At 39.9% G+C, this 13,134-nt stretch overlaps 1 protein-coding gene across 1 annotated transcript in view; it reads right to left on the reverse strand.

Moving 5' to 3' along the window:
- Positions 1-8,299: 8,299 nt before the first annotated feature.
- Positions 8,300-13,134, reverse strand: part of LOC135546542 (kin of IRRE-like protein 3) — a 221,963-nt gene continuing 217,128 nt past the window's right edge. The window contains exon 16 of the mRNA XM_064975049.1: positions 8,300-12,741. Within this exon, the coding sequence (XP_064831121.1) occupies positions 12,265-12,741 (477 nt within the window). The 3' untranslated portion in view covers positions 8,300-12,264. The remainder of the gene's footprint in view (positions 12,742-13,134) is intronic.

Here is a 13,134-nt window from a genome sequence, read left to right on the forward strand (position 1 = left end):
ACCCCCATAATGCTCTGTGGCACAAACCCAATACAACACACTAGGTTCGTTCTCTGATCCTACATCTATGATTGGATGGACAACATGTCAGTTCATACTGAAAAAACTTTGAATGGTTGGAGGACGTCCTTCGGAATTGGTCATAGTTACCATGTAAGGTTAGGTTTTGAATTGAAGTCAATATAGCTAGAGGAGGATGGAAGCTAGCTGTTCTCTGGCTACACCATGGTACGAGCCCAGACAGTGCTGTTGACGTTACTGTAGACCTTCGTTGCAAAACACTGTATTATTTTTGTCACGTGAATATATTTAGTATAGTTTTATCTAAAAATGATAACTTTTTGAATGTTTCGCTATTTATATTTTTATGAATTTTCACTGAGGAGGACGGCCCTCCCCTTTCTCCTCTGAGGAGCTTCGACTGGTAGATACATATGATTGCCTTACAAGTTGGAAGAGAAGAGTTGTTGAAATACTCCAGTCTAAGTACATTTGCGGTTGGGATTAATTACTTAAAAATCATACAATGTGATTTTCTGGATTTTGTTTTAGATTCCGCCTCTCACAGTTGAAGTGTACCTATGATAAACATTACAGACCTCTACATGCTTTGTAAATAGGAAAACCTGTAAAATCAGCAGTGTGTCAAATACTTGTTCTCCCCACTGTATGTGACCGACTGGCACAAATCAACCTTATGTAGCAACATTTTTATTTTTTACATTGGATAGAAGTAGAGACTCAGAGCTACAAAATGGTAAATCACACACTACAGTTGAGGAGCAATGGGAAATACATTTAACTTTGAGAGTTGATAAACTTGTAAACTCACTTTTGAGAAAATGGCCTTTGAATGTTTTGGTACTACTATTGGAGAGCCCGACCCATCTCCTTAAGGGTTGATCTGAGTGTTCTGTACTAATAACAGCAGTCAAGCACCCAAGCTAACTTGCTAACTACTTTCAGACACATATGAGAGAACAGCTCACTGAACATTACTCTCCCTAGCAGAGCTGGTTAGGCTGTTATGCTATCCAGAGCATTGGTGACTGCAACTGTGCTGTCATATTGTCTGTTTGTAAGCACACTGGATGCCCTCGCCGATGAGTAGGGTTGATCTGAACGTTCTGACCTCACAACGGCAGTCAAGCACCCAAGCTAACATGTTCTAGCTTGCTAGCTACTTCCAGACACATAATGAGAGAACACTCCACTCTGATCATTTTACTCTCCCTTGCAGAGCTGGTTAGGCTGTTTTCATGTTATCCAGTTTGTTAGTGACTAACTGTGCTGGTGGCAACAATTGAATTACGCTTTTTCACCTTTGTTTACTGACACCAGCCATATTCAATGGGTGTTGAGCATTCGTAAATTCATCAGTTATTCTTCGCTTTGGAACATTCAGACAAGAGTCTTTTGTTAAGACATGCAGCTAGCTAGCTAGGTAAACAATGAACCCTAATCCCAACTCATGACGTTACTCCCGTGCATAAATCTGCAGGTAGCTAACCATCCAGGTTCTTTGTTAGCTAACTAACATTAGGCTATAACTAGTCAACCAAATGTCTTTGAAATAGAAATAGGAAGAATAAGATCATACACGTAATGTTAGCTAGCTAACAGTACACTTTAACTTGAAATTAAACTACTTTCTGTCAAAATTTGAAAAGTGTAATATCTGAAAATGTAGCTAGCTAGACTATCTTACTCGTATATATCATGGATGGACGCGTCTCCTGTTGGATGCCATGGTTACCCTTAGTTTGAAGATGTAATCCGGAGAAAGATGTTTTCTCCAGCTCCTTAGTTGTAATACTTGAATTGCACTGATCTCAAAACTCTGTCCTGCAGAAAGTGGAGTGCATACACATAACATTAGCTAGCGAGCCAGACAGCCCACTCATTATCTCAGGCAATCATGGCTAACGGGAAGCCTCCCCCCTTTTTCTGTGGCTAAACCAATTAGGCTTGTAATTTAACAATTGTATTTGTATTTACAGATGGCATTCAAGTATGTTATTAAAGAACATGAAAGTTCACAATGGAGAAGACATTTCTGCCTAAAAACACATTTTGATAAAAACGTCTCTCCTGTGAAGTAGTGACCCGCAACATACTGTAAGCCTAGTTTCCTGAAACGGGTTACAAAAAGAAAAAGAAAAAAGAGTGTTCTCTTTCTAGTCTTTTCGGTCCTCTGAAGCAGCAGGTTGTCATTGTCAAAAATACCATCGTTGGAGAGCAATTCTGAGGTAAAAATGTTGCACGTTCTGAGTGAGCCCTTTTGAGATGAAGTAGAACTAGAACTGCCCGCATCCTCCTTTCTTAGAAAATTTGAAAAAAAGGTGCCAATCCTTAAGAGGTTTTAAAGGTCTTACTCACATAATCTATGAGATCAGCTGGTTCTCTCATGCATGGTTCAGTGTAGAAGGAACTTAGCTTGTCTGGTAAGCTCACATAGCTCGCGGCTGGGTTTCCCTTTGTTTACAAGCCCTGCCACATCCGTTGAGCGTCAGAACCAGAGTAGTAGGATTCGAACTTATTCCTGTATTGACACTTTGCCTGTTTGATGGCAGCTCTAGCATTTAACTCATTGTGGATTTTGCCTGTGGATGGCTTTTGGTTGGGAAATGTACGTACGGACACTGTGGGGATGACGTCATCGATGCACTTATTAAGCTAGTGACAGATGTGGTAAACTCCTCAATGTTATCAGATGAATCCTGGAACATATTCCAGTCTGTGCTAGCGAAACAGTGCTGTAGTTTAGCATCTACTTCATCCGACAACTTCCGTATTGAGAGCATCACTGGTACTTCCTGTTTGAGTTTTTGCATGTAAGCAGGAAGCAGGAGGATAGAGTTATGGTCTGATTTGCCAAAATTAGGGTGAGGGAGCACCATGTATGCATTCTTGTATGTAGTAAAAGGTAATGTAGAGTTTTGTTGCTTCTATTCGCAGAGGTGACATGCTGATAAATTTAGGTGAAACTGATTTCAGTTTCACTGCATTAAAATCATTAGCAAAAGTGAGTCCGGAAGTATGCCGGTTTGTTCTCCTTTTACCGGTATGTGGTAAATCTAAAAAGTAATTACCATTGTCAACATCTTTCGCGTGGTTTGAACTTTGAACATGTTGAGATCTTTTTGGTTCAAAGAGAGAAAAGACTCAGGACGCCTATAAATGAGTCATTTTATGCCAGCTTTAGTTGGGGGCTTTGTTAGAGGATCCATTATTTACTAAAAGACAGATGTTGGTATAATGAGCTTTCCACTGCAACAGCTGTCCTTAAACAAATGACAGTAAGGGAGGGATTTTACAGGCAATTGCATTGAGGCTACAGTAGTGTAGGACTTTTTCATGTATTGACATGTCACTGAACTCTATTCAATATCCCATAAGGACACAAGGAGTAAATATTTAGATGAACACTAGTCTAGCATATGCCTACAAGAATAGAATAGATGTATAACATTATTTATAGAGAACCAAGGTAAGAGGCAGATTTGAGAGTTCAGTTAATATTACTGTGTACATCCATTACGGTTGCTGGTATGGACTAAAGAGAGTGAGCACCTTTGTTAGTGTGTGTATTTCCGATAAACAAGTGCTAGCAGACATAATTTGCATATCGGGTTTCACTGCGCAGGCCTTCATTGTACAGTTCCCTCCCTCTTTTCATCTTTCCATATCTCTGCTACCTATTACATGCCATGTAATAGCTGTCTGTAGATAATTCTGTAATGGAGTGCTTCAGTGCATCAAATGCTGATTCTGCCATCCGCACCAATTTTGGGCCTTTTGTCAAATTGGATTTCAAATCCAATTATCAGGCAAGGTAATCCACAACAGAATAACCTGCTGTAATCACTCATTTGGACGGATGCAGAGTAATTTGGGAGTCATTTCGGGAACAATCCTGCATCTGTGGGAAATTGGGAATAGAGGATTATGCCCAGGGAGGGTTAGGGGAGGGAGAGGTGGAGGAAGCCCCCTACTTTGACAGAAAATGTAATAATTAGAGTTCAGTCAGGAATATGTGTTTAAAATGCATTGGTGAGGTGCATGTGTACAATTTTACTGTAACGTCAATATGAGCAAGTATGTACCGTCTGGGTTGTATTAAATTAGTTTATTGGTGAATTTACTGTGCAATTCATGTTGTATTTTCCCTACTATGCAGATGCTGTGTTTATCGTCAAATATATTTAAGACACACTTTCAATGACAGATAGGTGTTGAATTTTAATACCACAAGAGAACTTGAGAACTTGTCATGGCATTGAAGAAACGTTCTGTACATCTTGGAACAATCACGTGCACAGCCTGTCTGGTTACCTGTTTGATGGAGAGAAAAACCCTTATTCTTTTTCATAGCCTTTCAGGGATCACAAAGAGAAATAATGGTGTCTGAGACAGGATTTCAAGACTGCGGCCAACACTGTGAGAAGGAGTCTCACAGAAATCTCAGTCGCCTCTTACTTTCCCAGCCCACATATTTGATCCTCAATGGGAATTCTACATCTGGTCAGATGGTGAGCTGATTATAGCTTTTAAGACTAAGAATAGCATTTTTTTCTCTGTATTGTTATAATCATACAGCTATGTAGACAAGCACTCACCAGGGATGGGGAGTAACAAATTACATGTAATCCGTTACACGTAAGAGATTACAAAAAAATTAACTGTAATCCGTTTCCAACTAGAATATTGTAATCAGATTACAGATACTTTTGAAAAACTAGATTACTTATAGGATTACTTTTAAATTCAGAAAGGATGTTTGCGTAAAAAAAAAATCTTTGACACTTTTCTGTTTTCTCAATGACATTCAAATCAGCGTTGAAAAAAGGTTTTAAAAAAAAGTTTCAATTTGTTCAAAGTGAGCGAGTCTGACCATAAGTCAGAGACCACTATAATGACACACCAAATGTGTTTGTGGATTGTGGGAAAAGAGCAGGAATAGGCTTTTTTAGGCTACAGTCCAAGCTTCTAATGTCTTCTAATGGTGCGACTTCTGTCGGCAACCAAAGATTATCCAACTTGAATAAACGCTTGGAGGTAAGCTTGACAGCAGTAGTGTAGTCTACGGCGATACGGCTATCACTTATTATTGATATCTACATAGCACATTGATGTGAATCACACTACTGCTCTCTCATTTAGCTATTTGCACCTTACGGATTGTGGTTGTTGTGAAAAGCTGTTCACAAATCTAAAAGTGTATTTGAACCCAATAATGGTTGAATAAAAGAAGTTTAAGCTGCTGATCAATCATTGTTTCTGAAACCAGTGGACAGCCAGTGAAAAATGTGCTCTTGCAACAGCTACATAGTGCAGATCCCAGCCTATGGAATAAAAGTGAGGCTTTTATTGCTCAATCTAATTCATGCTGATGAAAAAATTAAACCATAGGCCTAATAAACACATGCTCAAACTCGCACACTTTTGATAGACTTAAAGGGGTATTCTGTAGTTGCTACATCCATTTTTGGACATGAAAATTGTATATACAATACCAGTCAAAAGTTTGGACACACCTACTCATTCAATGTTTTTCCTTTATTTTGAAAATTGTCTAAAATGTAGACTAATAGTGAAGTCATCAAACCTATGAAACAACACATATGGAATCATTTAGTAAGCAAAAAAGTGTTAAACAAATCAAAATATATTTCATATTTGTAATGTGTACGCTAATAATCGGAAAGCAAGTACAGGGAATGCATTTAATAAATTATTGAACATGGAACAAAACAAGGAACATGAGTAGCGTACAGATATGAAACAGAGACAATAACGCCTGAGGAAAGAACCAAATGGACAGATATAGGGGAGGTAATCAGGAAGGTCATTGAGTCCAGGTGAGTTTCATGAGGCGCAGGTGTGCATAACTATGGTGACAGGTGTGCGTAATAATGAGTAAACTGGCAACAACGAGCGACAGAGAGGAGGAGCGGGAGTGGACGTGACAATATTTCTTCAAAGTAGCCACCCTTTGCCTTGCTGACAGCTTTGAACACTCTTGGCATTCTCTTAACCAGCTTCTCCCAGAATGCTTTTCCAACAGTATTAAAGGAGTTCCCACATATGCTGAGCAATTGTTGGCAGTTTTTCCTTCTCTCTGCGGTCCAACACATCACAAACCATCTCAATTGGGTTGAGGTCAGGTGAATGTGGAGGCCAGGTCATCTGATGCTGCACTCCCATCACTCTCCTTCTTGGTCAAATAGCCCTTACACAGCCTGGAGATCATTTGTTTACCTACTCTTCATCTCACAAAGACACGGCCGTGGAACCAAAAATCTCCAATTTGGAATCATCAGTCCAAAGGAATGATTTCCACCGGTCTAATGTCCATTGCTTGTGTTTCTTGGTTCAAACAAGTCTCTTCTTATTAATGGTGTCCTTTAGAAGTGGTTTCTTTGCAGAAATTCGACCATGAAGTCCCGATTCACGCAGTCTCCTCTGAACAGTTGATGTTGAGATGTGTCTGATACCTTAACTCTTTGAAGCATTTATTTGGGCTGCAATTTTTGAGATTGGTAACTTTAATTAACTTATCTTCTGCACCAGAGGTAACTCTGGGTTTTCCATCCCTGTGGCGGTCCTCATTAGAGCCAGTTTCATCATAGCGATTGGTGGTTTTTGTGACTGCACATGAAGAAACTTTCAACGTTTTTGACATTTAAAAAAAATGTTACTTCATGTCTTCAAGTAATGATGGACAGTCATTTCTCTTTTCTTATTTGAGCTGTTCTTGCCATAATATGGACTTGGTCTTTTACCAAATAGGGCTATCTTCTCTATACCACCCCTACCTTGTCACAACACAACTGATTGGCTCGAACGCATTAAGAAGGAAAGAAATTACACAAATTAACTTTTCACCTCATGATTGAGCTGGTTGAGAGAATGCCAAGTGTGTGCAAAGCTGTCATCAATGCAAAGGGTGGCTACTTTGAAGAATCTCTAATATTAAATATATTTTGATTTGTTTAACACGTCTTTGCTTACTATATGATTCCATATGTGTTATTTCATAGTTTATGTCATCACTAGTATTCTATAATGTAGAAAATAATAAAAAATGAAGAACCATCCTTGAATGAGTTGGTGTGTCCAGACTTTTGACTGGTAATGTTTATCCATTGATTCTTGAAGATTACTTCTAAATGCCTCATGAGCTTTGTTCAACTATCACATTCCATGAGAACCCAAAATATAAGCCTGTTTTTCTCCAATGTTTGTAAACGTTGTAAACGTAAACACACGGTATAGCCACATAACATGGTTAAAACAAGAATATTGATATCATGGATGGTCAGTCCTTGCATCCATAGCTCTGTTCTATGATCTGTGAGTGGTTACATTTCTCCAGGCCCATCCTTCAGCTTTTTACGAAAATAGAGGCAGGGCCTCCGTTTTGTTATTGTTTACATTTACATTTACATTTAAGTCATTTAGCAGACGCTCTTATCCAGAGCTCATCTGTAGATTTGCACTTTAAACAGCTGCATATTATCAAGATATCAAAATGTCCCCAACAAAAATGTAAACTTTTGGCCTATAAAAAATGTAGCATATTGGCATTCATTTTTCCCATTTAAATAGCACTTTTCAGTAGTGCTCAAAGCATGCCATTCCATGAGCATAGCATTTATTTTTCAACTCGACTCAATCAGCCCAATCAGTCCTCCATGACAACAAAATCATAAAAAACAGAGTAGTGCTGGCTAATAAGTCCTTAGTTTCGGGGTTATGCTGAGGTGAAACAATTTGGCTAATCTATACTTCATATTTCCAAATACCTATTCTTGAAGATCAAGGGATATAACATTTATTGGAATGACTGGAATTCTAATAGACTTTGTTTTTTAATGTAAAGATATAATTTAATCATATTATTATATGTATTAGAAAGCGATGGGTTAGAGGAAGCTTGCATAACCAAACCATAGAGTAAAATGTAACATCCATATATGGCCAGCTTTGTAAACTTTAACATTGATTTATCCTGCAGTAGATGTCGTTCAATTGATAACAAACATTCTTGACTTCTTCGAATGCCTCTTAAGCAGAAGGTAATCTAAAAGTAACTGAATGTAATCAGATTACGTTACTGAGTTTGGGCAATCCAAAAGTTATGTTACTGATTACAATTTTGGACAGGTAACTAGTAACTGTAAAATATTATATTTAGAAAGTAACCTACCCAACCCTGGCACTCACACATCTGACTCATAGATAAACACTCACGCTTCTCTCAATGACAAACAAACAAGCACTCTTGAAGGTGAAATCAAGACACGTTCAGACAATTATTATTATTTTTTCCCCAAATATACAGAGCAAAAGCATCATAGATTCACAGACCAGTACAGGTAAAATACATTTTTTCGTCTTTTTCAAATTTGTTTTAAATACAGAGGGCCACTGCATGAAAATAGTGGTTTACCCAGTACAACGTTCACTTTCTCTTTAAATTACAGTATATACATTGATGATTCACTATTTATATTGACTTTTAAAACTTCCATGTCAATATCTTTTTGTAGCAGACCATCAAGATATTGATTGGTAGAAAACAAAATGGAGGATTTTGTAGCATATACTTGTTAGTGTCTGTAACCACCATTTTCAGGCAGAGCTACATTATGACAGTGTCAGTGTTAGGCATGATATATTTCTTCATACATTTTTTTCTACTATTTAACTCAGACCAAGCAAAATGTTCTGCGGAGCAGAAGTCACTGATGCAATATAGCCACAGGGCACAGAAATCATTACAAAGAGAACTATCCACCAATCTGAGACTACAGTAGCTCCCCCCTCTCCCCCATCCCCAAGAAACAGACTTGTGGGATGGGGGAAATGTTGACCAAACAGTGGTCTTCAACACAACTGAAAAATAAAGGATTTACCTCCTTGGCTCGATGACCCTGGAAATGGATGTTGTGTTTTATCAGGGAAGGCCAGCAATGCTGTGTTATCATTGTGGGCATATTTATTCATGTTTGGCCAAGGCATATTTCTAAAACATGGCAAACAGCACCAGCTGGTGCCAAACAAACACCCCTCCTCAGGTCAAACATGCAGACTGGTGTATGTGTATCCACATGGGCTTTGATTCCCACAGCGGTATATGTGATGAGCATGGCACAGGTGATACTGTATACAGACTCCCACTATAGCAAGTTGACGTTGGGGGGTTGGTAAAATAGCATTTAATTTATTAATCCATCCAGTTTGCTGGTAACACAAAGACAGATGTTAGAAAACCTCACAAACATTGTGTGTCTGGAGTTGCTGCACTACGGCTCCAGTTAGCTGGTACTATTCTAACCCATCAGTGAGACAGGGCTGAATCTGGGAAGGGAAGCAAGTGGAAGAGAGTTTCTTTTCTCTAAGGACATTCTAGCTCCCATCTCACCCCATGAACAGTTTGCGTGCCACACCCAAGGGCCAAACAGCTTTGACCGTGTGACTGTGTGAGAGAGACTGCCACAAAGAGATTAAAAACTGCTCACACAAACAACTTGTTTGCAAAGACAAGCTTGGTGGGAGATGAATGCTGAGAGAAAAAAAAGGAATAAAAAATTGATTGTCTGTCTGTACAATTGATGGTATAGGGATTTGTTTTGCCCTAAAACTGACTGGGAAAATATGTAACTGCAAAATGATATACAGAGAGCATTGGAGATTTATATACAGTGTTCTAAGAGCCAAGCTGAATTATCAGCATTGACACAGACCTTTCTGTGTTTAAGCCGTACAATGGGCACCAATCCATTTGTAAAATTAGAGTCAAACCACCACCACTCATGTAGAAAAGCCCATTGAAATGCCTTGAATATAATCACATGTAAAATGCATACAGCAACAACTTTCTCATTTGTTGAAGGTACAGTCTAACTCTTAGAAAGGATTGTCAACTTTCAGCAAGACAACAAAAGTGAAGGACTAGTTAGTACATTTATCTATTCCATTGGCCAAGTATTCCTGCAGAAGAAGAGTCATGCAAAAATAATGAGATACGAGAGGACAGTTTTAGATTTGAAAAACAGGAAATTACATCATCATTACAACTCGGTGTCTACTGTATTGCCGTAAAACTGGAGAATGTTGATTTCCTGGCATTAGGCAAAACTTGACCCCTTCTCTGATGCAACATTGAATAATAAACTAACTAATGTTAGAAAGCAGGGCCTTTCTGTCCAGACCTAGAAGCCACCCACAGGCAAACAACTTTTACTGGCTTTTGACAGCTAACTGATGATGTAACCTATGATACTGTATAATTGCGAGGTTGAATTGCAGACAAGTAATATACTGTAAATAACTGACACTCCAAAAACTGCCCTTGAGAATGACTGTAATTCTGCACCACCCTACTTAAGACCTCTACAATGGAGGACTCATAAGTCTTGTACTGTATGGTAGCGCAGGCCTGACTGTATGGTGTGTGGTGATATGTAGTGTGGTGGCAAAATTATGTACTGTATATTTTCGTCATTATCACCAACACAACCACATTGATTATCTCATCCAATATAGTGTGCCGTACTGGATTAACATTATCGTGGTTGGTCTTGTCTGGTGTTAAAGTACTTGTCCTATACCTGACATGCCCTGTGTTTCATGTGACCATGTCGCCCTCCACAGCAGGCTAGCTAGCAGAGAGGAGGCATTGTGGATCTACCATACAAGTCCTTTTGTATTTATCAGTGATTGCGTTTGTTTTTGTCTTTCCCTCATCTCTCGACTAAAATGTCAAGAATGGTAATGGTGAAAAAAGTGAAATTCCATATCTGGCATGAACAATACACTCACTTAAAACAGTCAGCGTATATACAGTAGTCTCACAGTAGCCAAATGAACAAAATACAGGAAATAAAAATACCAATGTACATAATATATTCCTATCCATTTCCATCGATGAGCAGCTAGATCACAGTAGGTATACAGTCTGGATTGACTGAGCTCCAGTGTTAACATGGTATTTGGGAAAGTCACATGATGATGAGAAGCTCTTTTACAGTACACAGTGTTTACATTTGGTTCCACAGGCAGCATTCTATCCTGTGGACATGGCTGATGATCGAAAGCATATAGTATGAGAGACTTCACATTACATGGGTAGGGCACACATTATAGTCAGGCAACTATGCTCTCCTCCATTTGAGCTGGCATGGTGCCAACAGGTTGACTGAGTAACCAATCCCCTTCTTCAAATTAGAACATATCCTGTTCAACTTCTGAATGCAAAAGTTTATCTCCTGAAATATCTCTGGGCATTTCAAATAGTCCCACTCAAGGCAAGACCAAAAAAAAGGGGAACAACTCTATTCCCGAGACCTCAAAACAAGTGAACTCAAACAGCCAAATAAAAATAAAGAATGCTGAATAAAATATGCATAATGTACACTGATATTATTCCTTTATCTCAGAGTGGCAAACTGTGAAAAGACGACCCAGGCTTTCCGGTTGAGATCACGGGCCTCCTTATCTGCAGAGTTCTGAGAGCTGGGAGCCCAGGGAAAAGACTGGCATCGGTTAATTGTTTGGCAAGTCTGGGCAAATTTGGAGAGTTTTACTCAACCACACACGGGATGAAGTTAAAACAGCCAAGCGTAACATACAGTGTGTGTGAGCGGATGCTGGGGGTAGAGAGGGGATAAGAGAGAAGAAAAGCTTTGACCATTAATACACATTCACAGTTGTGCTTAGAACAACAAGAGAGCAGCAGAATATTGGCTTACACGTACCAAGTGATGGGTTACTTTTGCCACCCATAAGAGAGTGGTCTCGCTTTGTTTGAACGAGAACTTGCTGTAGACCAAGACTCCTAGTCCCGAGCCTCAGTGTTTGGTTATTTTGCTGTCTTATATGGGATCCTATTTCCACTGAAATCAGTTCAGCAACCACCTCCACACTTGAGTTGTGTCCATGTTGGCAAAATACCTCTCTATGGCGTAGCTACTGTATGTTTATGGGTTAGTGGAAAACTGGGCAACAGGAGGTGGTGTCTGATGAGCTTAGGAGGAGACGTGGGGGGAATGCAAGGCTTCTTGATCCACTGGTTGGAACACAGAGAAGTCTGAACAAGTCCAATGTGAGTTAAAGCCACCTATTTCAAGGCTTCCCACGAACACATCATGTGCTTTGAAACGTAGGTCCCTTCTCGGTCTCAGGAAGCTGTGTTTCCCATAGTCCCAACCCATGGCTGGATGCCCCAGGACAGGCAAGCCTTCTCTGACGGTCAGGTCAGACGTGGGTCTGCATGCGCTTCTGGAGGGGCCGTGTGAGGTCTGAGTTCTGGGAGGAGGACTGGGAGTAGTGGGATGAGGAGGAGGCGGAGGCGGAGGCCTTGCTGTCCTTGTCAAATTGCACGTAGCCGTCCTGCTTGCTGTAGCTGCTGACGCTGCTGTCGCACTGCGTGTCGATGAAGGAGCTGGAGTCGCTGAGTGATCCTCTCTGGAACTCCCTCTCGCACAGCTCGATGGAGCTGCTGCCCATGCCCAGCACGAAGCGCTGGCTGTAGTCGTACAGACGGTTTGGCCCGGCACCTAGGGTGGAGTAGATGTTGGTGAAGGACATGCCCGTGGGTACCCGCTGCTTGCCCCCGGTGGTGGCAGCGGTGGGATTCCGCGTCTCTGTAGTCTGGTTACCTTTCAGGGTGATGGTGGGGGTGGAGTGGTGCTCCTTGAAGGTGTTAACACTGTAGTATCCATTAGTGGGGTCCTTAAAGAGGCAATATGGGAGAGGAGAGAAGAGGAGGGGAGAGTATTTAATTAGTTTTATCATTGTCAAGTTTGAAAAATGACCCGAGAGGGTATGCCTTGTTCGCAATGCACAATAGATGACAAAAATGACTTTTCTTAGTAAGGAAAATGTCTGAAAAGCAGAAAATCTCTGGAGGGAAACATAGAAATTAAGTCATCCCATCATTTATATGTATTTATTCTTCTCAAAGCTTAACCAGTGTCAAGGTCAAACTGGTTATAATTACCATTCAAATTGGCAAATAAATAAGGATTTTTGTTTTAGCTAAAGCTTAAAATTATGATTTAGTCTTCTTCTGCATAAACAATCATGTTACTTGCTAATTAACAAGCCTTGACGATTCACAGTTTG

Source organism: Oncorhynchus masou, chromosome 9 (genome assembly GCF_036934945.1).
Source record: "Oncorhynchus masou masou isolate Uvic2021 chromosome 9, UVic_Omas_1.1, whole genome shotgun sequence".
Taxonomy (NCBI): Eukaryota; Metazoa; Chordata; class Actinopteri; order Salmoniformes; family Salmonidae; genus Oncorhynchus; species Oncorhynchus masou.